The sequence below is a fragment of the Oryctolagus cuniculus genome, chromosome 17 (assembly GCF_051225735.1).
Source record: "Oryctolagus cuniculus isolate XC-2025 breed Fujian yellow rabbit chromosome 17, ASM5122573v1, whole genome shotgun sequence".
Classification (NCBI taxonomy): Eukaryota; Metazoa; Chordata; class Mammalia; order Lagomorpha; family Leporidae; genus Oryctolagus; species Oryctolagus cuniculus.
The window spans coordinates 45,368,181-45,393,379 of record NC_142883.1 but is presented as its reverse complement, the minus strand read 5'-3'; the positions used below and the strand labels follow the sequence as shown (position 1 = coordinate 45,393,379).

Here is a 25,199-nt window from a genome sequence, read left to right as displayed (position 1 = left end):
AAAAAAGAATTTCATGAATGCCATAGTGATCAGTAATGATAAATAGGGGCCAGTGTTGTGGCAGAGTGGGTTAATTCACTGTGTGCAATGCTGGCATCCAATATGGGCACTGGTTCAAGTCCTGGCTGTTCTAATTCCAATCCAGCCCCTTGGTAATACACCTGAGAGAGCAGAGGATGATGGCCAAGTTCTTGGGATCCTATACCCATGTGAGAGGCCTGGGTGGAGTTCTAGGCTCTTGGCTTCCGACTGGCCCAGTCCCAGCCTTTCTAGCCATTTGGGGAGTGAACCAGTAAATGGATGATTTCTCTCTTTCTCTCTCACTCTGCCTTTCAAATAGAAAAATCTTTAAAAATAATAATAACGGTGAATGAAGCAGGGTAGTTCAAATAAAAATTTATAAACCACCATTTTGTAGGACAATTATGCAATCTTTATTGATCCTACCAAGAGAAAAACAAACTGTATAAAATTCATGATGGAAGAACCAATGCACTGGTTTCTGTTCCTACTTCTAACAGTACGGCCCCTCTTGCATAGCCTATGTTATCACAAGGACATAAGAAAGATTTTCCAGTTATTCTTCCATTTTGTAACTGCCACTCATGAGACATTACTTACTGTGGTCCCAAGAGGACGGCCTAAATTTTCATATAAATTCATGCATTAGATGCTGATATCCCTACTCCTGGCCTTCCTCCAAGCTCCAGAATGTTATATAAACCAGACCATCCCTTAACAGGGGCCTATATTGTGGAATAGAGGGTTAAGTCACCACTACTTGCAACACCAGCATCCCATACTGGAGAGCTGGTTGGAGTCCCAGCTCAAACAGCTAGCAGTTGCTATAAACAGTTTGTTCCCTGATTGGCCTTTGAGTTAACTGAAAGGCAGAAAATATGCCTTAGTCTTCTTCCATTCTCCACACAGTCATAGTACCTGGAACTAAATGAGGGCTCCTTAAATATTGAATGAATGAATGAATGATACAGAAAATAAATACTTCTGGGGCCAGCATTGTAGCACAGTAGGTTAAGCTGCTGCTTGCAACACCAGCATCCCCTACTGGAGTGCTGGTCTGAGTCCCAGCTGCTCTATTTCTGACCCAGTTCCTTGCTAAGGCACTTGAGAATGCAGCAGAAGATGGTCCAAGTTCTTGGGCCCCTGCTACCCATGGGTGTATTCCAGATGGAGTTCTGGGCTCCTGGCTTCAGCCTGGACCAGCCTTGGCCATTCTAGCTATTTGGGGAGTCAATGGCAAATGGAAGATCTGTGTGTGTGTGTGTGTGTGTGTGTGCCCTCCTCTCTCTATCACTCTTCCTTTCAAGTAAATCAATCTTTTAAAAAGAAATATATATATATATATATATATATATACACACTGTAGTACTGGAGGTAAGAGGAAAAACAATCACTGTCCACTGGTATTCCTTTAATTTTATGAGGATCCCAGAGAAAATTCTATTAACTTGCTCCTTCTGTATCCCATCCAAAATAAACTAACAGATTATTTCAAAGATTTTCTGAAACAAGAATGGAGGTTGAGCTGATAAAAGAATTATAATTTCTTTGAGTAGCTGAGAATGGAAAAGAGAAGAGAAAGTTGTCAGCAAGGCCCGAATCATGTTTTGGGATCAGTGATCAGGAAGATGGGGAGCAATTTTATTTTGAAAAATGATAACAGATCTCAAAAAATCTATTGTTATCAGTGTAACACAAGTGGCAAAACAAATCAATCAGAAAGTCAATTGGATATAAAATATGCAAATCTCAGAACCTAAAACTCTAGTTCCTTATATGACAAGTCAGATTTTCTTGCTGAATCTCATACAAGGAAATCTTTTTGAAAACAAAAGCAGCAAAATCTGTGGTTCTCCATAGGGGTGGTACTGTCCTCCTCTCCTCCAATGAACCTGGTGGAAATCTGTGGGAGAGTTCTGTTGCCACAATGATGAGGAGCGGGTGTAAAGCCAGAACTCCTGCAGTTCCTGCACAAACAAGGCTCCCCACTCCTGCTAGCCACTCAAGTCAGTGAAAATTCTGTTTACAATAACTTTGAAACCAGAATCTAACTGTACTTTGCATATAAACACAGAGCATAATTTTGTTGTTGAATTTTTCAAACATGTAACTCCCATGAAAACTTGAGGAAGGATTATATTTTACTTCATTTCGAAACTTACCAAGAGTTGAAGTTGTTTACTATGTCAGATAATTATGTAATAAAAGATAATCTCATAAATTGTATTTGAACTCTAATATAACACACCTGTGTCAGTCTGTATATATACCAAATAATTCATTTTACCCTTATTTCAAAACACCAAATACAAATAAAAATGGTCATTTGGAAATAATTTTACTTTTCTTATATATGTATATATTTATTTTATTATTATTATTATTATTATTATTTTTTGACAGGCAGAGTGGACAGTGAGAGAGAGAGAGACAGAGAGAAAGGTCTTCCTTTTGCCGTTGGTTCACCCTCCAATGGCCGGGGCGGTTGGTGCGCTGCGGCCGGCGCACCGCGCTGATCCGATGTCAGGAGCCAGGTGCTTTTCCTGGTCTCCCATGGGGTGCAGGGCCCAAGCACTTGGGCCATCCTCCACTGCACTCCCTGGCCACAGCAGAGAGCTGGCCTGGAAGAGGGGCAACCGGGACAGAATCCGGCGCCCCGACAGGGACTAGAACCCGGTGTGCCGGCGCCGCAAGGCGGAGGATTAGCCTAGTGAGCCGCGGCGCCGGCCTTAATTTTTTTACAAACCTTTGTGTCGAGGGCTGACTTTCAATAGATCGCAGCGAGGGAGCTGCTCTGCTACGTACGAAACCCCGACCCAGAAGCAGGTCATCTACGAATGGTCTAGCGCCAGGTTCCCCACGAACGTGCGGTGCGTGACGGGCGAGAGGGCGGCCCCCTTTCTGGCCGCGACCCGTTTCCCGGGACAAAGGGCTCTCCGCACCGGACCCCGGTTCCAACGCGCGGTGGGGACTTTTCTTATATTTAAATGTGCAGGTAGAAATGTTTGACTTCTCCATTATGTCTTCTAGCAAAGCTGTAACTGAGCCATTCATAGACTGAAATACAATACACATAATTTTCTTATGTCTTTCCTGTATTTGCCCCCCTTAAATCACAGCTAAGACAATGTCTTTCTTTTGAAATTTTGTAATATTTTCTAGGAATGTCACATGGATAATAAAGAAGCATTACAGATACTTGTAATAAAATGGAGCACTGGACTGAAATGATTGAGAATCACTGATTGCTTTTTCTGCATTTTCTGTATTTTTATCTGGAAAGACCAGGAGAGCCTAATTTCATCTATAAGAGCCTTGAAAAACATTATGTCTCAGTTTTGACTTTTCATCTGAATTCAGTGCTCTCCCTCAAAAAAGAAGGAGAAGGAGAAGGAGAAGGAGAAGGAGAAGGAGAAGGAGAAGGAGAAGGAGAAGGAGAAGGAGAAGGAGAAGGAGAAGGAGAAGGAGAAGGAGAAGGAGAAGGAGAAGGAGAAGAAGAAGAAAGGAAGGAAATGGAAGGAAATTAAAATAGTATGATAAGAGACATACTTACCAAGCTGAACTTCTGGTTTTTGAAGAAATTCATGAAGAACATTTTGAACCTACATAGCAAAAGAAAAGAAAAAGAAACCATATGTTACTCTTCAATTACCATGTATTTAGTATTTTAGACTAAAATTCATCTACAGTCTTTCTATTTAAGTGCTGGATGATCTTTCTAACCTGAGAACAGAAATAGTAATAATTCACACTAAGTTTTACAGATTTACTCCAAAGTATATAGAGTGCTTTCACAAATGTGTCCTCAATGATTTCTAAACTTTTTGTGGGAGAAGACCTGGGATGCTGAGAGTGACCTCATTTTGCCCCCTCTAGGGGACATTTCTAGCAACCCTCAGAAATTGAGTGCAATGGAGCAAAGGCACTTTTAGCAACCAGCTTGGCAATCTAAAGAATTCCCTCTACTTCCTGTTTCTTCACTAACTAAAAATGAAATTTCACAGTTCTTCTTAGTCCATTTTTAAAAATAGATTTTGCCTTTTTTTGGACAAACTTTATGTTCACAGCAAAGTTAAGGAGAAAATATCCCCTTTCCCCTGACCCCTGGCACAGACTGCCTTCTGTACTAGGAACATCCTCCACCAGAGTAGTATATTTGTGAAGGTCAGTGACCCTGCACTGACACATCATTGTCACTCAAAGTCCCTAATTTATATTAGGTGTAATTCTTGGTGGTATACTGTAGATTTTCACAAATGTACAATGACATATATCCACCATAACAGAATCTACAAAATTGCTTCACTATCTTAAAAGTTCTTTATGCTGGTGCCAGTGCTGTGGCTTGGCGGGTAAAGCTGCCATTTGCAGTGCCGGCATTCCATATGGGCGATGGTTCAAGTCCTGGCTGCTCCACTTCAATCCAGAGCTTAACTATGGCCTGGAAAAGCAGTAGAAGATGGCCCAAGTCCTTGGGCCCTTGCACCTGTGTGAGAGACCTGGAAAAAGCTTCTGGCTCCTGGTTTCCAATCAGTCCAGCTCCGGCCATTGTGGCCATTTGGGGAGTGAACCAGAGAGGATGGAAGACTTTCTCTCTCTCTCTCTCTCTCTCTCTCTCTCTCTCTCTCTGCCTCTTCCTCTCTGTAACTCTGCCTTTCAAATAAATAAATAAATCTTTAAAAAAAAAAAAGTCCTTCATGCTTCACCATTCATCCTTTCCTCTCTTCTCACTCCTGGTAACCCCAGATCTTTTTACTATCTCAATTTGCCTTTTCCAGAATGTCATATAGTTGGAATCATACAGTATGTAGCCTTTCCAAATTGGCTTCTGTGACTTAGTAATTTGCACTCAAGTTTTCCCCATGTTTTTCATTGGGTTGATAGCTCATTCCTTTTTAGCACTGAGTAATATTCCATTGTTTGAGTGTATCAAAGTTTAATTATCCATTCATCTAGTGAAGGACATCTTGTTGGCCTCCAAGCTTTCTCAATTATGAATAAAGCTGCTATAAATACCTATGTGCATGTGCTTGTGTCAACATAAGTTTTCAATTCATTTGAGTAAATATTGCTAGATCAAATGTTAAGAGGATATTTAGTTGTGTATTTGTGTGTACATTAAAAAACATATAACGGGGGGGGGGCTGGCATGGTGGCGTAGTGGGTTAATCCTCCGCCTGTGGTGCCAGCATCCCATATGGGCACTGTTTTGAGACCCGGCCACTCCACTTCTGATCTAGCTCTCTGCTATGGCCTGGGAAAGCAGTGGAGGATGGCTCAAGTCCTTGGGCCCCTGTACCCCTGTGGGAGACTGGAGGAAGCTCCTGGCTCCTGGCTTTGGGATTGGTGCAGCTCTGGCCATTGTGGCCATTTGGGGAGTGAATCAATGGACAGAGGACCTTTCTCTTTGTCTCTCCCTCTCACTGTAACTTTACCTTTCAAATAAATAAATAAAACCTTTAAAAACATTTTAAAAAACAAAATTTATCAACTCAACCATATAAAAATGTGTTATACATATATAATCACGCTGCTGTGAAACAGATCCAGGACTTTTACATCCTGTAATTCTAAAAAACCCCTGCCCAATAAACAGCTCCCCTTGTTTTCCTCCCATTCATATGAAGTCCACTAATTCAGATACCTTGTACAAGTGTAAGTAGAATAACTCAGTATTTGTCTTTAAAGAGTATGCTTAGTTTCACAAGAAACCATAACATTTTCAAAGTGGCTGTACCATCTTTTAAAAGATTTATTTATTTATTTGACAGGCAGAGTAAGATAGAGAAAGAGAGAGAGAGAGAGAGAGAGAGAAGGAGAAATCTTCCAACTGCTGGTTCACTCCCAAGATGGCTGCCATAGCCAGAGTTGGCCCAGTCTGAAACCAGGAATTTCTTCTTGGTCTCCCATTCAGATGGCAGGGGCCCAAGCACTTGGTCCATCCTCTGCTGCTCTCCCAGGCATATTAGCAAGAAGCTACATCGGAAATGGAGCAACTGGGGATCGAACCAGGACTCATATGGGATGTTGGCATTACATGTGGCAGCTTTACCCCCTATGCCACAATGCCGGCCCCAATTTTGCATTCTTACCAGCAATGAATGAAAGTCCTTACTGCTCTACTTTCTTGGAAGCATTTGGTGTGGTCAATGTTTTGGACTTTGACTATTTTGATAGGTGTGTGGTAGTATCTCATTGCTGTTTTAATTTGCAATTCTCTAATGATATCTGATGCTGGGCATCTTTTCATATGCTTTGGTGTAGTGTCTATTCAGGTCTTTTACTCATCTTTTATTTTGGCTGTTTGTTTTCTTATTGTAGAGTTTAGAGAGTTCTTTGTATGTTTTGGATAATAGTTTTACTAGTTATGTCTTTTTTGTATGTTTTGGATAATAGTTTTACTAGTTTTGTCTTTTTCTAATATTTTCTCCAAGGCTGTGGCTTGTCTTCATTGGTCTATTTTAATCATTCACCTTAAGATATGCTTGGTGTAGTATCAAACCAATAACTATTTTCAAATCTCTACATACTTAAAAAAGAACATTTAGGGGCCAGTGCTGTGGCATAGCAGGTAAAGCTGCTGCCTGCAGTGCCGGTATCTCATATGGGCGCCAGTTCTAGTCCTGGCTGCTCCACTTCTGATCCAGCTCTCTGCTATGGCCTAGGAAAGCAGTGGAAGATGGCCTAAGTCCTTGGGACCCTGCACCTGCATGAGAGACCCAGAAGACGCTCCTGGCTCCTGGCTTCAGATCGGCGCAGCTTGGGCTGTTGCAGCCATCTGGAGAGTGAACCAGAGGATGGAAGACCTCTCTACCTCTACCTCTCTGTAACTCTGCCTTACAAATAAATTTTAAAAAAGAAAAGAACATTTAGCCTCTAGGGTATGGTTGTTCTCTGCAGCTGACAGACTTTGTCTCTTAGGTCTCACAGGAATGGTCAAACACACAATGAAGAAATGAAAGTTGGGTCTTCTTATAACAGTGTGCTTGGGGACCTCAGCCAGAGTGAAGATTTTAGGAATATATTCAGAAAATTGAAGAAATCAACTCAAGGACAGGTCAAGCATTGACTTAATTCAGAAGTATGGAAAATTTTGAGGGAGGCTATTAGCATTTCACTCAGTACTCCAGCAACTGCCCACATATCACCCACCCAACCTACCCTTCGCCCACACACCCTTTTCTTACCACAACTAGGGGAATCATTCCTTTGGGGTCTAGAATCCATTCATTGAACTGCTCCTGCAGAGCCTGTTTGCGCATGTTGGCCACCTTGACTTTGACTTTGCTTACGCTTTCTCTTTGTTCTCGTTTCTGCTTCACTTTCTCCTTCATCTTGGACACTCTGAAGGATGTGGACATAGAATACAGGTTAAGACCCTTGCATTTGGTGCAGATTGTCCAAATGGCAGAATATAAAAGTTCAGAGCTATTGGGCATTGCCTAAAATAGTTCCTGACAATATGGCACCTGGCGGATGTTCGAGGGGTGTATCTGCAGCCACTGTGGTTAAGCCACACAAGATCGGACCACCTGCAGGGATAGTTCCGGACATGTGGACAGTGCATGATCCCTACACTTCTTAAGATGGCCCTGTGCGTGGTCCACCCACGCCTGCATGACCTTTTCGCTGATTGGCTCCCGTACTGTGTATGTCTTTTGTAAACCTTATAAGCCTGCACACTTCCTCAATAAAGTAGTTCCTGCTTCGACAGAATCCACGGGTGCTTGCTGTGTTCTTGACTCGTCGACCTTACTTTTCCCATTCGCCTTGTCGGGGAGTGCTTGTACTGTTCCCTGCCGGTTGGGGGCCAGCCTCAGGCTTAAGACCCCAACACAGAGTCTCACTAAAACTCTGTACCTCTCTTTTCTTCATGAAATCTTTCTTGATTCCAGCCTGTAGTGGAATCATTACTAACTGAATTTGACATTAATTATAGGCTGCTTTCTACCACTATCAACTTTTTATAGAGCTAGGCCTTTTTTGACCAGATAAGTACTATATTTAAGAAGTATTAGTGAAATGTGAATTAGTACACTCATTATGGAAAGCTGTATGGCAATTCCTTAAAAAAACAATAATAGAATTATATGATCTGGTAATCCATCCTCTGGGTATTTATCCAGAAGACTTGAAATCAGTATACTGAAGGGCTGTCTGCATTCCCAAGTTTATTACAGCACAATGACCACACTATGGAATCTAAGTGTCCATCAGCAGAGGAATGGATAAAGAAAATGTAGTAATGAGGAATATATAAATACACAATGGAATGCTGTCCAGAATTTTAAAAGAAGGCCATTCGGTCATTTACCACAATATGCATGGAATAGGAAAACACTGTGCTAAGGGGAATAGACCAGGCACAGAAAGACAAATATCATACAGTCTTACTTAAATGTGCAATTTAAAACAACCAAACTCACAGAAACAGAGAATAAAATGTTGGTTGATAGAGGCTGGGTGTGAGTGTTTGTGGCAATGGGTTCAGAATCTCAGAAAAGAGAAATAAGTTGGGTCTTTTTTAAATCTATCGCACAGCATGGTAAATATAGTTAATAGTGTATTGTACAAGGGTACTTCAAAATATGAGTGGAATATAGAATTAAAAGATAAGTTTAACTTGGAGCAAAAATTTTTTTGAAATCCACGCATACCTAGGATCTTCAAAAAGTTGAGAGAAGGGCTGGTGTTCAGTCCAGCAGTTAAGATACTGGTTAAAGCTTCTTGCTAACACACCTGGGAAAGCAGCAGCAGATGGCCCTGCCACTCATGTGAGAGACCCGGATGGAATTCTAGCCTCCTGGCTTTGGCCCAGCCCCAGCTATTGCACCCATTTGAGGAATAAACCAGAGGATAGAAGATTTCTTTCTTTCTTTCTTTCTTTCTTTCTTTCTTTCTTTCTTTCTTTCTTTCTTTCTTTCTTTCTTTCTCTCTCTCTCTCTCTCTCTCTCTCTCTCTCTCTCTCTTTCTCTCTCTTTCTCTCTCTTTCTCTCTGTCTGCCTTTCAAATAAATACTTTTAAAAAACCATGGGTTTGGATTTATGGCAAGCCCATTGCCCTGGGCCTCTCATAGTGCCCCATGCCAGAGCAAACTATGGCCCCAAATCATTGCCTGGCCTCTGTCCATAGGTTGTTGGCATTGAAGCAGGTTGAACAGTAGAAAAGAAAATTTCAAAAAAGATGTTGCTTAAGATGCCTACATTCTATATTGGCATTCTTTCATTCAGTACCTGACTCAGATTCCTGTCCAGTTTCCTGCTAATGTAGATCTTGGGATGGTGGGGAAGATTAAATACAGCACATGATGGTTCAAGTAATTAGATTCCTGTCACCATCTGGATTGAGCTCTTGGCGCCCAGCTTTGCCCAGCCCAGTCTTGGTTGTGGTGGGCAGTTGTGTGTGAACCAGCAGACAGAAGGGCATGTGCACGCACACTCTCCTCTCTGTTTCTCTACATCTCAAATAATTTTTAAAGTTGATGGAAATGAATATTATAAAAACTATGAATAGATTTCAAAAATTTTTGCAACTAAACTTACTTCTTAATTCCATTTTTCCTCAAACATTTTGAAGTCCTGCCATACATTTCAAAATTATTAACAGAGTAAATTTTAAATATTCTCCCCATATAAATATGGTGACTATTTGAGGTGCTAAGTATCTTAATTAGTTTGATATAATTATTCTACATTGTATTCATAAATCATAATATCACTTTTTCCCCATAAGTATATTACAACTATAAATGGTTAATTTACAGTGTTTAAAAAGGAAGTAGTAAGAAGCACGCTAGAAGCTGCCACATACACTTTAAGACAAGGGTAGACACAGTTAGGCCTTAAGGTAGAATTGTATCTCTTCCCTGGATGCAGAAAGCATACAGAAGGATTCTGACTCCCAGTCTAGTGGAAGCCTGGAAGATGAATTTATAGCAAGTAAATCAAATCATTCTGATGTCTTGGATCAAACTTTTGATAAATCTGTCTAGATGTGTATCTTGGTCTGCCACCTTTAGCCAGAGTTAAGTGCTGTGACAGTCCTTCCTGAAGTCCTGACCATAATATTTACCCTTGGACTCAGTCAGAGACACATCACCTGGACTGAAAATGGAAGAAGAACCATGAGGTTAGCTGCTCCTATATTCATCATCCCTATTAGGACTTGAAAATCCCCAAAATGGTTTTGATTGAAATCAAATCAAATGGCACAGAACAATAAAAATAGCCACTGGTTTCAAGTGCAATTCTTGTTTCCAACAATATTTGAGGCAGGCCTTTATCTTTCAAAGAAAAGACTAAGACTATTAGACATATTTTGAAATACAAAAAGATCTTCAGAACTTTTGGATGTAAATCGGATGCTTCTAATAACCCAAAAGAAACTACTAAAATCTAATCACTTTATGCTCACACATGGGCTTCAAAATTCTCTAGGAAAATAAGTCTTCAAAAATAGACATTGAAGTTTGAAAATAAAAGCAGACAAGCAGTTTAATAGTGCAGAAGAGCCTGTATCTGAACTGCTAGGAGATTAATTAGTATTTTAAAGGAAGTGTTAAATCCTCATGCAACAGCTAAGCAGCCTTTTTTCTGCCGTTCACTCTGCTATTCCCCTCGTGTTTTTCTCTCTACTGCTTTCTCTCTCTCCCTCTCTGTATGGAATTCTCAATTTCTGTTCTTCCGTTGTGACTTTCTATTCTGTATCTGGGTCTTTCACTCAGCTTTTTTTTCATCATTCATATATCTACTGACTAAGCCTGTCACTCACTCATTATAAAAATTACTGGGCACCTACCACAGATTCTGCCCTTATGAATTGTAAGGTCCTATGTCAAAAATGGTAAGTAAATCGTATTGTGAGATACCTACTGAGTATCTCCAGTATCTCATGTGACACAAAAATAGATCCACAAAATTGGTTTTCTGTCATATTTCCTTCTGCTTAAAATATTTTCCTCCCTGACTAGATCTTCTGCAGGCTTTAGGTTTCAGCTCAGACATCATTTCCTCCCACTTACCAATGCCCACATTTAGAAACTAAATCTAGTTTTGTGCTTCAGGGCCACTGTACATGAGATCAAAATATAATCCAAATGGATTTTAAATTGATTGTGTCACTCATTCAGCTAATGAATAAAATTTCTCTTCTTTAGCCTGTGTTAGCTCATGAATGATGTTTATATCATTCATCAGAATTCTATATCACCCAAAATTCTCAACTTTGGGCAGTATAGAGTAGATATAACCTACACACAGATTCTAAGCATAAGTCCACATTTAACGGGACTGGAAAGGGAGGAAATTCTTATGTGGTAAGTTGTAAAAATGTTTGCAAATTATTCCCATTCCTGTATGTGTGTCTCTGCCTGCAGGGTAACTTTGCAGTCCATCTCATGAAGAAATAGAGCCTATTTCTCCATCCTTGCTGTCTATCTGGGGACATATGACTTGTCAGTAGCAAATAGGGTGCAAGCAGAAAGTAGAAAAGTGTTTTTTTTTTTTTAAGATTTATTTATTTGAAAGGCAGAGTTACTGAGGGAGAGAGGCCTTCCATTCACTGGTTCACTCTCCAAATGGCCACAGCAGCGGAGGCTGGGCCAGGTCGAAGCCAGAGCCAGGAGTTTCTTCCAGGTCTCTCATGTGGGTGGCAGGGACACAAGCACCTGAGCCATCCTCTGCTGCTTTTCCCAGGTGCATTAGCAGGGAGCTGGATCAAAAGTAAAGCAGCTGGGACTTGAACCTGTGCCCATCAGGGATGCTAGAGTCACAGGCAGTGGCTTTACCTGCTATGCCACAACACCAGCCCCTGAAAAATTCTTGAACATTGGGGCTTAGTCTCTTTTATTGAACTTGGGAGCCTTTCCACTGCCATCTTGGTAATGGGCCTAGGCAAGCCTACTGTGTGGCAATCCAATTACCTGCACTGCTATTGGAAATAGCCAACCAACCACATTTAATGACTTAAGAAAAATCAAAGTCATTGGTTAATCATGATTACCCTAAAAAATTAGGTCTACATGAAATTTTATAAAATGGTGAAGAGAATTTACCATAACATCTTCATTAAATACTAATGCTTTCAAAATTAAACTACTACAAAATTAAATACTAGAGATTTAAAAATTAAACATTCAATTACTCCAAATTAAGGAAAGTATGAAAATGAGGTGACCCTTTTACAGCATCAGGCATTAAGACATAATTCATAATAATCTTATGTATTTAAAACCAAAAACTAAAAGGCAAAAAGAAAAAGAAAATTTTCATCTTGAAGGTAGAAGCCAGATGGGGATAGATAGGTTAATTAATTTATTTAACCAACTGAACATTATCCACAATGTGTAGTGTTAGAAGCTGGGGATTCAATGGTGAAAATGACATAGTTTAGCCATTACAACCGTGATAAGCATAAAGAAGGAAAAACAGGATGCTCTGAGAGCATATAAGGGAAAGTCTTGGCCTAATTTCACAACAAAGTGGTATTTGAGCTGCACTTTAAAGGATTGGTAGAATAAGATAAAAAAGAGGAGAAGAATGACACCGTCAGAGGGACTGGCATAGGTAAAGACTCTGAGGTAGAAAGCAGCATACTATGCTCAAAGAACTGAAAGAAATCTTGTGGGCCTGCAGTATAGAATGTGATGAGACAAAGAGCTAGAGCTAGAAAAAAGGGCAGGGACCAGGCCATACACACAGGAGGGTCTTATAGCTCTAGTTAACTAAGTTGGTCTTTGGTCTTTGAGAGTAAAGGAATACCACTGAAAGTTTTCACACTGGGGAACAACATGATAAGGTCAGCCTTAAAAAAAAAAAAAAAAAAAAAAAAAAAAAAAACTACAGATATGTCGCTCCCCCTCTTCGTGGAGGAACGACACAGGACCCTGCGCTGTTCTTTCGTCTGCTCGGCCCTCCCCGGGTTTGCTGCTGGTTCTTCCCGGGTTGGGTACTATCCCTTCCACCTCCGTGGAAGGGCGGTTCCCCCTGGCCACATTCCCCACTTCCGCAGGGGAGCGGCACACCGCCGGCCGGCTCTCTCGGGGGCTGCACAGGTGTTCCCCTTAGGTGTTCCCCTTAGATGTTCCTGGTGCATGCCGTCTCTCTCCTCCTTTATAGTCCTCCTCCGCCAATCCTAACTCAGCTGCCCACACGCCGAGTACGCTGCTCTCCTCCAATCAGGAGCAAGTCCTACAGTTTATTGGCTGAACTGGAGGCAGCTGTGTAGAAGCTGTTTTCTTCTCTCCCAGCGCCATATTGTGGGAGAGCAGATGCATAGAATAAGTCTTAATTCCAGTAACTCAGTCCAGTCCGGGTTGCTCCCCACACAGATATTTATCACTGTGAAGAAAGAACAGATTGGAAGAGAGTAAGACCAGATTCAAACATATCAATTAGGAGACTATTGCAACAGTGCAGGTGACCAATGATGATAGCTAGGACTAGGATGAGAAGAGTGGGACAAGGTCAAAAATGAACAGATTTGAGAAGAGGAGATTAAATGCCAAGACTTCAAGACAGACTGGAAATAAGTAGGGAAATCAAAGGGCATCAATGTTAATCCTTCAGTTTTGGCTTGAGGACCTGGACGGATGGATAAAGACAACAAGACAACGATTTGTTGAAACTGAGGCACCTGTGAAACACCCAAGTGCTGAACAGATAATTGTATGTGCTGACGAGCTCAAAAAAGGTGTTTGGGCTAGAGACATACACCTAAAAGTCACGGATGTACAGATGGTAACTGAAGTCGTGTATTAAAATCAGAGCCCCCAAGGATGGCTTGTAGAGGAATAAGGAAATAAGGCCAAGCCCCAGACCTTTAGGAACCTTAATATTTTGAGGTCAGGCAGCAGAAAATGGACCAGAAAAGGACCCTGAGAAGGACTAAACACAGAGGTAGAAGGAAAACTAGAAAGCGATACCATGGAAGAAAAGGGAAAATATGGAAATGTAAACATCACGGAATACTGCTAAGAGGACAAGTAAGGCAAGGATTGTAAACTTTCTCCGGGGCCCAGCAGTGTCGAAGTCATTGTGATCTTCCTAAGTGTCATTTATTGGCGAAAACATAACACAAGAGCCAGACAGAATAGATTAAGAAGTGCGTGGGAGGCTGGCGCCGCAGCTCACTAGGCTAATCCTCTGCCTGCAGCGCCGGCATCCGGGGTTCTAGTCCTGGTTGCTCCACTTCCAGTACAGCTCTCTGCTGTGGCCCGGGAGGGCAGTGGAGGATGGCCCAAGTGCTTGGGTGCCTGCACCCACATGGGAGACCAGGAAGAAGCACCTGTCTCCTGCTTCGGATTGGCACAGCGCTGGCCGTAGCAGACATTTGGGGGGGTGAACCAATGGAAGGAAGACCTTTCTCTCTGTCTCTCTCCCTCACTGTCTAACTCTGCCTGTCAAAAAAAAAAAAAAAAAAAAAAAAAAAAGATGGCAGGACCATCTTTGAAAAAAAAAAAAAGTGTGTGGGAAATGGGGAAAGTGTATATGGACAATTGTTGTGATAAACTTGACTATGTTTTGGCCGGCTCAATAGGCTAATCCTCCGCCTGCAGCGCCGGCACACTGGGTTCTAGTTCCGGTCGGGGCACCGGATTCTGTCCCGGTTGCCCCTCTTCCAGGACAGCTCTCTGTGTGGCCCGGGAGTGCAGTGGAGGATGGCCCAAGTCCTTGGGCCCTGCACCCGCATGGGAGACCAGGAGAAGCACCTGGCTCCTGCCTTTGGATCAGCGCGTTGCGTCGGCCGCAGCGCACTGGCTGCGGCGGCCATTGGAGGGTGAACCAATGGCAAAGGAAGACCTTTCTCTCTGTCTCTTTCTCTCACTGTCCACTCTGCCTGTCAAAAAAAAAAAAGTTAAATTTGACTGTTTTAATTATATTCTTCAACTAGAGTGCATAAATTCTTCATGAAAATTAAATTTATTTTTCCATATAAGGTATAGCTCAACATTGAACAGTCAACAATTATGCAGTAAATACTGATTGACAGAGTGAAAATGCCTCAATAAATTCAAATTTTTTACTCATTCAGCTAACAGCTGTTTATGGAGCCCAAACCCATGCAAGCACTGTGCTCAGTGTTCAAATATAGGTATGAGTGAAACTATTCTGTGTCTTCAAAGAGACTATGGAGTAGTAAATAGCAAACACATTACAATGTGCTAAGGGCTGACATGAGCCTACATGTGCTTCAGAAATACAAAGAGTACCTAATGCAGAACAAATGCCGCAGGAGGTATCCCAGAGGAAGCAGCACTTGAGCTGATTCTTAAAGGGCAGGGAGAAATTATCCAGCTAGGTAAGTGAAGGAAAGGACATCTAGATGGAGAATGATGGCACTCTGGATTTTATTTTATTTTTTAAAAAAATGTTTCTTTATTTTCATCTTTTGAAAGGCAGAGTGAAAGTGAGAGCAAGAGACTAGGAGGAAACGGAGATCTTCCATCGGCTGATTCACTCCCCAAATGCCCACAGAGGCTGAGCCAAGCTGAAGCCAGGAGCCCAGAACTCCACCAAGGTTTCCCACAAGGGTGGCAGGGGTCCAAGCACCTGGGCCATCACCAGCTGCCTCCAAGGGTATGCATTAGCAGCAAACCAGAATACAGAGAGGAGTCAGGACTTAAACCCAAACACTCCAATATGTGATGTGGGCATCTCAAGCGGTTTCTTAACCACTACACCAAACACCTGCCCTTACTGGATAGTTTTTACATGAGTCAACAGAATTACATAGCAAATCCCAAGAACTTCTGGTCATCTTGGATAGTCTTAGGTATTTCCATGCCAGGACAACCATACTTTGTCAGGCATTCCGCCAGGTATCCAAGTAACTTTACTCAGGAGATCAGTCTCTATAATATTAGGAATGTTCAATGCCACTGAAGTAGACTGGATTCATTCAACAACAAGTTGCAAGGAAGAGGGTAGAACACTAGGATATCATCCAGGCAGATCATGATTTCTCAGTCCATAAGTAGTTGAATCTCTAAGTATTTAACTAACAGAACACACACACACACATACACAGAGAGTATGGTTTAGACAGGATATGTAACTAATCATGCTTCAGGCTGAACAAAAGTAGAACCTGCTTGGATAAATTCCTACCATATATATTGGGTGTAATAGTCATTCATATACTATAAAAACTATTTCCCTGATTTATCCCCTCACTTTTGGCATAATTTGTTTGGCTGGCTTGAGAAAATCTACTAGTCAGCACACATTGATGAGAGGATCAATATACTAATGTCACTGTGGAGAAGCACCTGCAGGGTTTTTTAGCATCAAGGAAGCACATGGGTTTGGCTCAGGAAAGGGGTGGCAGCTGGTGTAGAGTATGAGCAGGCAGCTGTCTAGGAAGCCTGTCTCCTGGCAACTGAGGAAGACCCGTAGCAAGGATGAAACATTCCCTCTGTCTTGCCAAATCTAGTGCTGGCATCTTGTTAGGATGAGTGAGACATTTTGAGGCTTTTAAAAAATGAAACACAAAAAGTAAGTGCTTTGAAGTAAATTTGGGAACCCTTTGCAGATATTACATTCTGATAGAAACATACACAATGAATTTGGCACAAAGTCTGCGTAAGTTCCTTGAACATTGCAAATGAGTTAATCTGCAAGGAACTATAAAAAATCAAGGGCCATGTCTGTCCTCTTTTAATTTTATTTTGCTTAAATGCTTAAGCATTTATACTGACAGTCTTCTGTGTAGCTCTGTTAGAGAAAAGTAATTCTTTGGACTATTTGTGATTCTTTCTCTTGGTGGAGAAAGGCAAAAGGCATTAATAAAATGGTCATTGGGAAAATGCCCAAAATGTATCTCAAGTTTCAGCACAGACCCTGTAAATGACTATGAAGTAACCAACAGACTTAAGGAACAGGGGCCATTGTCACAGCAGAAGTAAATATGAATCACACAGGAAAAGACCAAAGTTTTTTGTTTTGCATGTCTTAGATTGATCTTGTGGCTTGTTTGAACTATTATTCTAGGAAATTTAGGTACAAAGACTGATGGTTAAAAGAGAGGAAATTTTAGTATAATAGAGTCTTCTTATCTGGAATGGAGTATCTGAAATTCTGACATTAATGATATTCATTTTTATTTTTAGTGTTCAAGCAATTTTAAAAGATTTCTTTATTTATTGAAAGGAAGAGTTACAGACAGGGGTGGGAGAGTAGGAAGAGGGACAGAGAGAGCTTTCATCTCCCAAATCATTCCCCAAATGGCCACATCAGCCAGGTCTGGGCCAGGCCAAAGCTAGGAGTCAGGAACTCTCTCCTGGTCTCTCAAATAGGTGGCAGGACCCGAGTAGTTTGGTCATTGACTGTTGCCTGCCCAGGCGTATTACCAGAAAGCTGGAATGGAAGCAGAGCAGCTGGCACTCAAACTGACACTCTGATATGGGATGCTGGTAGCGCAGGTGGTAGCTTAACCTACTGTGCCACAACACTAAATTTTTTTATTTTAAAAATATCATACAGGGGCTGACATTGTGGCAAAGTGGGTAAAGCTGCCACCTGCAATGCTGGCATCTCCTACCAGTGCCAGTTTGTGTCCTGGCTGTTCCACCTCCAGTCCAGTTCCTGCCAATGCTCCTGTGAAAGCAGCAGAGGATAGCCCAAGTTCTTGGGCCGCTGCACCCACATCGGAGACTTGGAGGGATCTCCTGGCTCCTAGTTTTGGCCTGCCCCAGCCCTGGCTGTTGTGGCAATATGAGAAGTGAACCAGCAGATGGAAGATCTCTCTCCCTCTCTGTTTCTCCCTCTCTCTGTAACTCTTTAAAATAAATAAATCTTAAAAAATGTATCATACAGCAAAAATTCCCTTTCTGGCACATAGCTGTATGAATTTTAACATATATAAATATAGAATCACCACCGGAAGCAGGTTATGATTTAAAAGCAAATATTTTTCATTATCAGTTCACAGTAAAGTGGTAATGACCCATCAAATTGGCACTTCCAAGTACTAGGGGAATCAAGTCAGAAGGCAGAGACTAAAAACAAATAAACAAAAAACAAACTTAAAAAAATAGGAATAAAAGCAAAAGAAACAAACTTTTTTAACAGTTTTACAAAGTTATTTGAAAGCATTACAGTCCATTTTTGGGTGCAGGCAATTAGCCAAGCAGTTAAGATTCTGGTCAAATTGCCTATGGTCCACATTGGAATCCCTGGGTATGATTCCTGGATCTGGCTCTTATCTCTAGCTTTCTGTTCAGGCAGATCATGGGAGTAAGTGGTGATGGGAAGGAGAGAGCCAGACAAAGAGAGATTTGCCATCCACTGTTTCACTCCCCCAAATGCCTGCCAACAGCCAAAAAAAAAAAAAAAAAAAAAAAAAGAGCCAGGCTAAAGCCAGGAGCCAGTAACTCAATCCAGCTCTCCCACAGGATGGCAGGGACCCAACTATACTTGAGCCATCACCTGCTGCCTCCCAGAGTGCTCATTAGCAGGAAATTTGAATTGGCAGTGGAGCCAATTCTTGAAACCAGGCACACAGATATGGGATGCAGCCATTCCCAATGGCATCTTAACCACCATGCCAAACACCTGTCTCCCAGAGGATAAAGTCTCAACAAACCAAACAAAAAATTCTTTTCTTTTTTTCTCTCCAATATAAATAAGGAAAAGTTCTTATTCCTAAAGTAGGTGTACTTCTCCGAGGATCCGTAGTGGATTGAGGACAACACAACAATAATACGTAAAGTACTGAGGATTTAAAAGCAGCACTGTTTTTACTAAGATTGCTGGTATACAAGCATGAAGTCAGCAGGCATTGGGAGCAGAACATGCTGCTGTAAAGCATCCTTAGGATGTCTGAATAGTCTACAAATGCCTGACACCATCATCTGTTGACAAGCAGATCTTGGATTTTTGCCAGAGGGAGATAAAGCTGTAATCCAGGCAAACAAAGCATCTTTGATTACTTTAACTCTTTCATGAAACTCCTACCATAGAGTTGCTTCAATAGAAAATAAAGCTATTAGCAATCTTCAAATGGCCCTACCTATTCAAACTCTCAGTTTGAAAAACGTCAGTGAAACAGATTAATCATGTCATTTGTCAGAAATGGAACCCAGACGGTAGTTTTAGTCTGTCTGTTACTGTTCTTATTATAGATGTGATAAATGCCTAGACATTTGTATACTGTTTGAGATTTACATAACTCTAACAGGAGAAAGAATCTGTCAAAATATATACAGTCTTGACACCAGTTCCCAAATTGTATGTATCTTTTTTTGGAAATGGATCTAAATAAATCTAACTTATTGCTCTGTAAGAACAGATGATAAGCGGAAATGTTCTTTAAGCTATTGTTAAATTTAATGATACTGCTTCCTGTGTGCAACTGGAACTTTTCACTAGTCCTAAAACTTCATTATTTAGTTTCTCTTTAATTTGGTCTTGAAATTTTAATGTGCCTAATAATCTCCTGTGGAAATTGTTGTAAATGCATTCCTAGAGCTTCTGATTCAGATTTGAGAATCTAGGACTCTGCATTTCTAACCAAACACTCCAGGTAGTTCTGAGCCAGAGCTACGCCGATCTGAAGCCAGGAGCCAGGTGCCTCCTCCTGGTCTCCCATGCAGGTGCAGGGACCCAAGCACTTGGGCCATCCTCCACTGCCCTCCCAGGCCACAGCAGAGAGCTGGACTGGAAGAGGAGCAACTGGGACCAGAACTGGCACCCATATGAGATGCCAGCGCGCAGGCAGAGATTTAACCTAGTGCCTCACGGCACTGGCCCCGCAACACTGTTTCAAAAAAAGTTACATATTTACACAAGATAACAATTCTGTACATAAATTTTACTTTATTCTAGAGTAATGTAATATTTGCCTAATTCTAAAAGAGTTACGATTCTAAAGATTCTAATTCAGGGCCGGCCCTAGCAGGTAAAGCCACACCCTGCAGTGCCAGCATTCCTATATGGGTGCCAGTTCAAGTCCCGGCTGTTCCACTTCTGATGCAGATCTCTGCTATGGCCTGGGAAAGCAGTAGAAGATGGCCCAAGGGAGACTGGGAAGAAGCTCCTGGCTCCTGGCTTCAGATCAGCTCAGTTCCAGCCGTTGTAGCCATCTGGGGAGTGAACCAGCGGGTGGAAGACCTGCCCCAGCCCTATGCCTCAGCCTCTATGTAACTCTGCCTTTCAAATAAAATAAATAAAATATTTTTAAAAAAGATTCTAATTAGTTGTTTACCCTAGAGGAAAGATACTAAAACAAGTAACAAAGAATTTTGTTTCTCTGTAAATTTTACTAAGGTCTCCATTACCAGAAGACATTCAAAGGAATATATGGAGATTCAGTGAAGGATTTGGAGATTCAATGTGTTATTTGTCTTTTAGAACTGAAGGAGACCTAGCAGATATCATTTAGATGAGGGATCAGCAAACTGCCTCCTGAGGGGTCATATCTGGCTCACCACCTGGTTTGGTATGGCTCAAAAGCTAAGGATGGTTGTCACATTTTTAAAGTTTTTTTTTTCTTTCAAATCAAAAGAATAACATTTGTGGCATGTGAAGATCATATTAAATTCATATTTTACTACCTATAAATAAAGTTTCACTGAAACACAACCACGTGCATTTATTAACATATTGTCTGTGTCTGCTTTTACACTACAACAGCAGAATTAAGTAGTTGTGACTCAATTATGCTGAGCAAAAAGCTTTTAAATTTTATGTAATCCAATTTATCAGTATTTTCTTGACTTTTAGTCACAGTTAAAAAGGATTTTCTCTAGTATAAAAGAATTTAACCCCAGATTTCTTCTATTTTTTGTGTGATTTCTTTTTTTACATGGATATGGATATATTTAGAGAACAAATAAAAGCTGTAAATAAATTTAAAACCTCATTTAGTATTTTATTAGTTGAGCTGTTGATATTATTTTGAAGCTATTTTATGTAAATTGCAGGATAAACCAAATGAATAATTATGTCAAGTCATTAGAAAGCAGTATTTTCTTAAGAAATACTAATATAAAATCAAGGAACTTTGATAAAAATATTGAAATTTTTTTATATAAATTTGCAATATAGGCCGGCGCCACGGCTCACTAGGCTAATCCTCCGTCTGCGGCGCTGGCACTCCAGGTTCTAGCCCTGGTTGGGGTGCTGGGTTCTATCCCGGTTGCTCCTTTTCCAGTCCAGCTCTCCGCTGTGGCCCGGGAAGGCAGTGGAGGATGGCCCAGGTCCTTGGGCGCTGTACCCGCATGGGAGACCAGGAGGAGGCCCCTGGCTCCTGGCTTCAGATCAGCGCAGTGTGCTGGCCGTAGTGGCCATTTGGGGGTGAGCCAACGGAAGGAGGGCCTTTCTCTCTGTCTCTCTCACTGTCTAACTTTGCCTGTCAAAAAAAAATTTGCAATAGAAACTCATTGTTTTTTTAAAAAAGATTAATTTATTTATTTGAAAGGCAAAGTTACAGAGAGGCAGAAAAAGAGAGAGAGAGAGAAAGAGGTCTTCCATCCAATGGTTCACTCCCCAGTGGCTGCAATGGCTGGAGCTGAGTCAATCCAAAGCCAGGAGCTTCTTCCAGGTCTGTCTTTCTTTCTTCTCTCTCTCTCTCTCTCTCTCTCTCTCCTTCTCTCTCTCCTTTCTCCCTCTCTCCCTCTATGTAATTCTGCATTTCAAATAAATAAATAAATAAACCTTTTTAAAAATTTTATTTCTTATTCCTGAAGGGCCTAGAGGCAATAACAATACAACACTTAGGAGCACTCTCAGCTCCCAGATGAATGATCTCCATTAAAAGGAGCCAGGAATCCTTAAAAAAAAAATACACAAAGCCTTAAAAGACTAAAAGAGAATCAGTAGAAGAGTACAAAAGCAAAGTTTGGGGGCAATTTGGGCATAAAAAAGAAAAAATGGGAGTGGGTGTTTGGAGCAGCTCTTATGACTCCACATGGGATGCCCGCATCCCAAACTGGAGTGCTTGGTTCAAGTGCCAGCTCTGCTCCTGATTATAGCCTCCTGCTAATGTACACCATGGGAGGTGACAGATGATGGCTAAGTAATTCTGCCCTGCCATCTATATAGGAGACCCAGCATGGCTGCTATAGGCATTTGGGGAGTGAACCAGCAGATGAGAGCTCTCTGTTGTGGGGAGCAACCGGACTAGACTGAGTTACTGGAATTAAGACTTATTCTATGCATCTGCTCTCCCACAATATGGCGCTGGGAGAGAAGTAAACAGCTTCCGCACAGCTGCCTCCAGTTCAACCAATTAACTGTAGGACTTGCTCCTGATTGGAGAGCAGCGTACTCGGCGTGTGGGCAGCCGAGTTGGGATTGGCAGAGGAGGACTATAAAGGAGGAGAGAGACGGCATGCACCAGGAACATCTAACAGGAACATCTAAGGGAACCCGTGCAGCCCCCGAGAGAACCGGCCGGCGGTGTGCCGCTCCCCTGCGGAAGTGGAGAATGTGGCCAGGGGGAACTGCCCTTCCACGGAGGTGGAAGGGATAGTAGCCAACCCGGGAAGAACCAGCAGCAAACCCGGGGAGGGCCGAGCAGACGAAAGAACAGCGCTGGGTCCTGTGTCGTTCCTCCGCGAAGACGGGGAGCGACATAATGGTGCCGTGACTCGGATATGAAGCCTAAGCAGGGTTTGGTGTCGTTCCTCCACGAAGAGGGGGAGCGACATCTGTCTCTCTGCCTTTTGCAGTAAATAAATAAATACATAAACAACTATATAACTGATTAAGATGTTTCAAATTATAACTTAAAAATTTTTCAAAAAAATTGAATGAATTAGGTATGAAAAGAACATACTTCAGTATAATAAAGGCTATTCATATTGAAGAGGAAAAAGCTGGAAGCATATCCACCAAGATATAGGACCACCCAAGGATGTCCCTTCTTCTCGTTCTTACTCAGTATAGTTCTGGAAGTTTTAGCCAGAGTCATTAGGCAAGAGAGAGAAATGAAAGGTATACAAATCAGAAAGGAGGAAGTCAAATTATCTTTGTTTGCAAATGACATGATTCTATACATATGGGAACCAACAGCCTATTAGGATCAATACAATGAATTCAGCAATGTTGTAGGATACAGAATCACCAAACAAAAACGAGTAAAATTTTTATATGTTAACAATGATCCTGCTGAGAAAGAACTTACAAGAGCAATTCTGTTGACAATGACAACAAAAAGTTTAAATATCTTAGGATAAATTTAACCTAGGATGTGAAAGATCTCTACAATGAAAATTACAAACACCAATGAAAGAAATTGAAAAAGACAAAAAGATGCAAAGTTCATCCATGCTTATGGGTTATAAGAGTCATATAAATTTCCATACTATCCAAAGTGATGTACAGATTTAATGCAGACCCCATAAAAATACCAATGATATGCTTCACAGGATTATAAAAAAATTTTTTTTCAAGATTTATTTTTATTTACTTGAAAGGCAAAGCTACAGAAAGTGAGAGGGAGAGAGAGATCTTCCCTTCTCTGGTTTATTCTCCAAATGGCCACGACGTTTCTGGGCTGGGTCAGGCCAAAGCCAGGAGCTCAAAACTCCATCCTTTTCTCCCACAGGAGTGGCAGAGGCCCAAGTACTTAGGCTGTCTTCTGTTGCTTTCCCAGGTGCATTAGTAGGGAGCTGGATTGGAGGTGGAGCAGTTGGAACTCCAATTGGCACTTCTATGGGATTCTGGCATCACAAGTAGCAGTTTAACCTGCTGTGCCACAATGCTGGCCTCTAAAATTTCATATGGGAACAAAAAAGACCCCCAAATAGCCTAATCACTCTTGAATAATAAAAACAAAGCCAGAGCCATCACAATATCAGACTCCAAGATATACCATAAGGTTGTTATTACAACCAAAACAGCATGGTACTGGCATGAAGATAGATGTGTAGACCAATGGAACAGAATAGAAACATCAGAAGTAAATCCATGTATCTGTAGCCAACTTATTTTTAACAAAGGTGCTAAAAACATTCCCTGGGGGCTGGCCTTGTGGTACAATGGTTAAGCCACTTATGACATCAGTATCCCATATTGGAGCACCAGTTTGAGTCCTGGCTGCTCCACTTCTAGTCCAGCTCCCTACTCATGCGCCTGGGAAGATGGCCTAAGTACTTGGGCCTCTACCACCCATGTGAAGGACTAGGAGGGAGTTCCAGGCTCATGGTTTTAGCCTGGCCCAGCCCTGTCAATTGCAATCATTTGGGGGTGAACCAGGGGATGGAAGATGGAAAATCTCCTTCCCTCTGTCTCTCTTTCTCTGTCACTCTGCCTTTTAAATAAATAAACCTTTTTAGAAAATTCACTGGATAAAGGGCAGTCTCTTCAATACATGAAGTTGGAAAAACTGGACTTCCACATGCTAAAGGTTAAAACAATACTGCTACTTCATACCCTATAAAAAAAAATCAACTCTAAATGGGTCAAAGATCTAAATGTATGACCTGAAACTATGAAACTACTAGAGGACCCATAAAAATCAGTGATTTAAATGCCATCCTAACTGTTAAAATGATCATATTAATTGTCAAAGTTAACATAGGGATGGGTTTAAGTGTAAAATGATCATATAAATAACATGAAGTATCTGGTAAAATAAAAGAATTAAAAAGGAGGGAAAGTCCAATATGGGAAGCAGTCCACACAGCAGACTCCTAGAATGACATTCACTGTAAATAACATCTGACCTCAGAATCAACCCTTGAGGCTTCCGGGTCTAGCTGAAAGCTGTGAGAGCATTTCAGGCATGGAAAGCCAAGGCTCTGAAGGGAGGAGAGAACATCCACTTTGCTTATGGCCACGTCCAAATGCCGATAGAGTCTATGGTCACAGAAGGCTTCCATAGCCCTGGCAGCCCATGGCAAGAGCCTCACGTGATCACAGACATCATAAATAAGAATGTTAATTGTTAAAGAAACAACAGAAGTCACTGTGCACTTGCTCCCCTCTGTCCCTAGTGAGTTGTACTATGAGAATTGACTGCAAATTTTGTACCCAAACTGTGCTCTCTATGTTGTGTGTGTGCATGGGTGCAAATCGTTGAAGTATATGCTTAGCATGGTGTTGGTCTTCTGTGTATAAAGTCAAACTAAAAATGAACCATAATGAAGAAGGAGATGGGAGAGGGAGAGGGAGGTGGGATGGGAGTTGGGGGAGTGGTATGGGGAAAAGAATCAATGTATTCCTAAAGTTGTATCT

The 25,199-nt window shown here is 41.5% G+C and overlaps 1 protein-coding gene and 1 non-coding gene across 2 annotated transcripts in view; one reads left to right on the top strand and one right to left on the bottom strand.

Annotated features, from left to right (window-relative positions):
* The window catches only part of EFCAB5 (EF-hand calcium binding domain 5), a 139,449-nt gene that overhangs the window by 84,953 nt on the left and 29,297 nt on the right, over positions 1-25,199 (bottom strand). Inside the window, exons 6-7 of the mRNA XM_070061151.2 lie at positions 7,209-7,365; positions 3,575-3,623 (exon numbers count right to left, since the gene is read on the bottom strand). Coding sequence (XP_069917252.1) covers positions 3,575-3,623; positions 7,209-7,365 — 206 coding nt within the window. The remainder of the gene's footprint in view (positions 1-3,574; positions 3,624-7,208; positions 7,366-25,199) is intronic.
* On the top strand, positions 9,050-9,183 carry LOC127484529 (small nucleolar RNA SNORA42/SNORA80 family). Its single transcript, XR_007911590.1, has one exon. It is a non-coding gene; the product is annotated as a small nucleolar RNA SNORA42/SNORA80 family (small nucleolar RNA).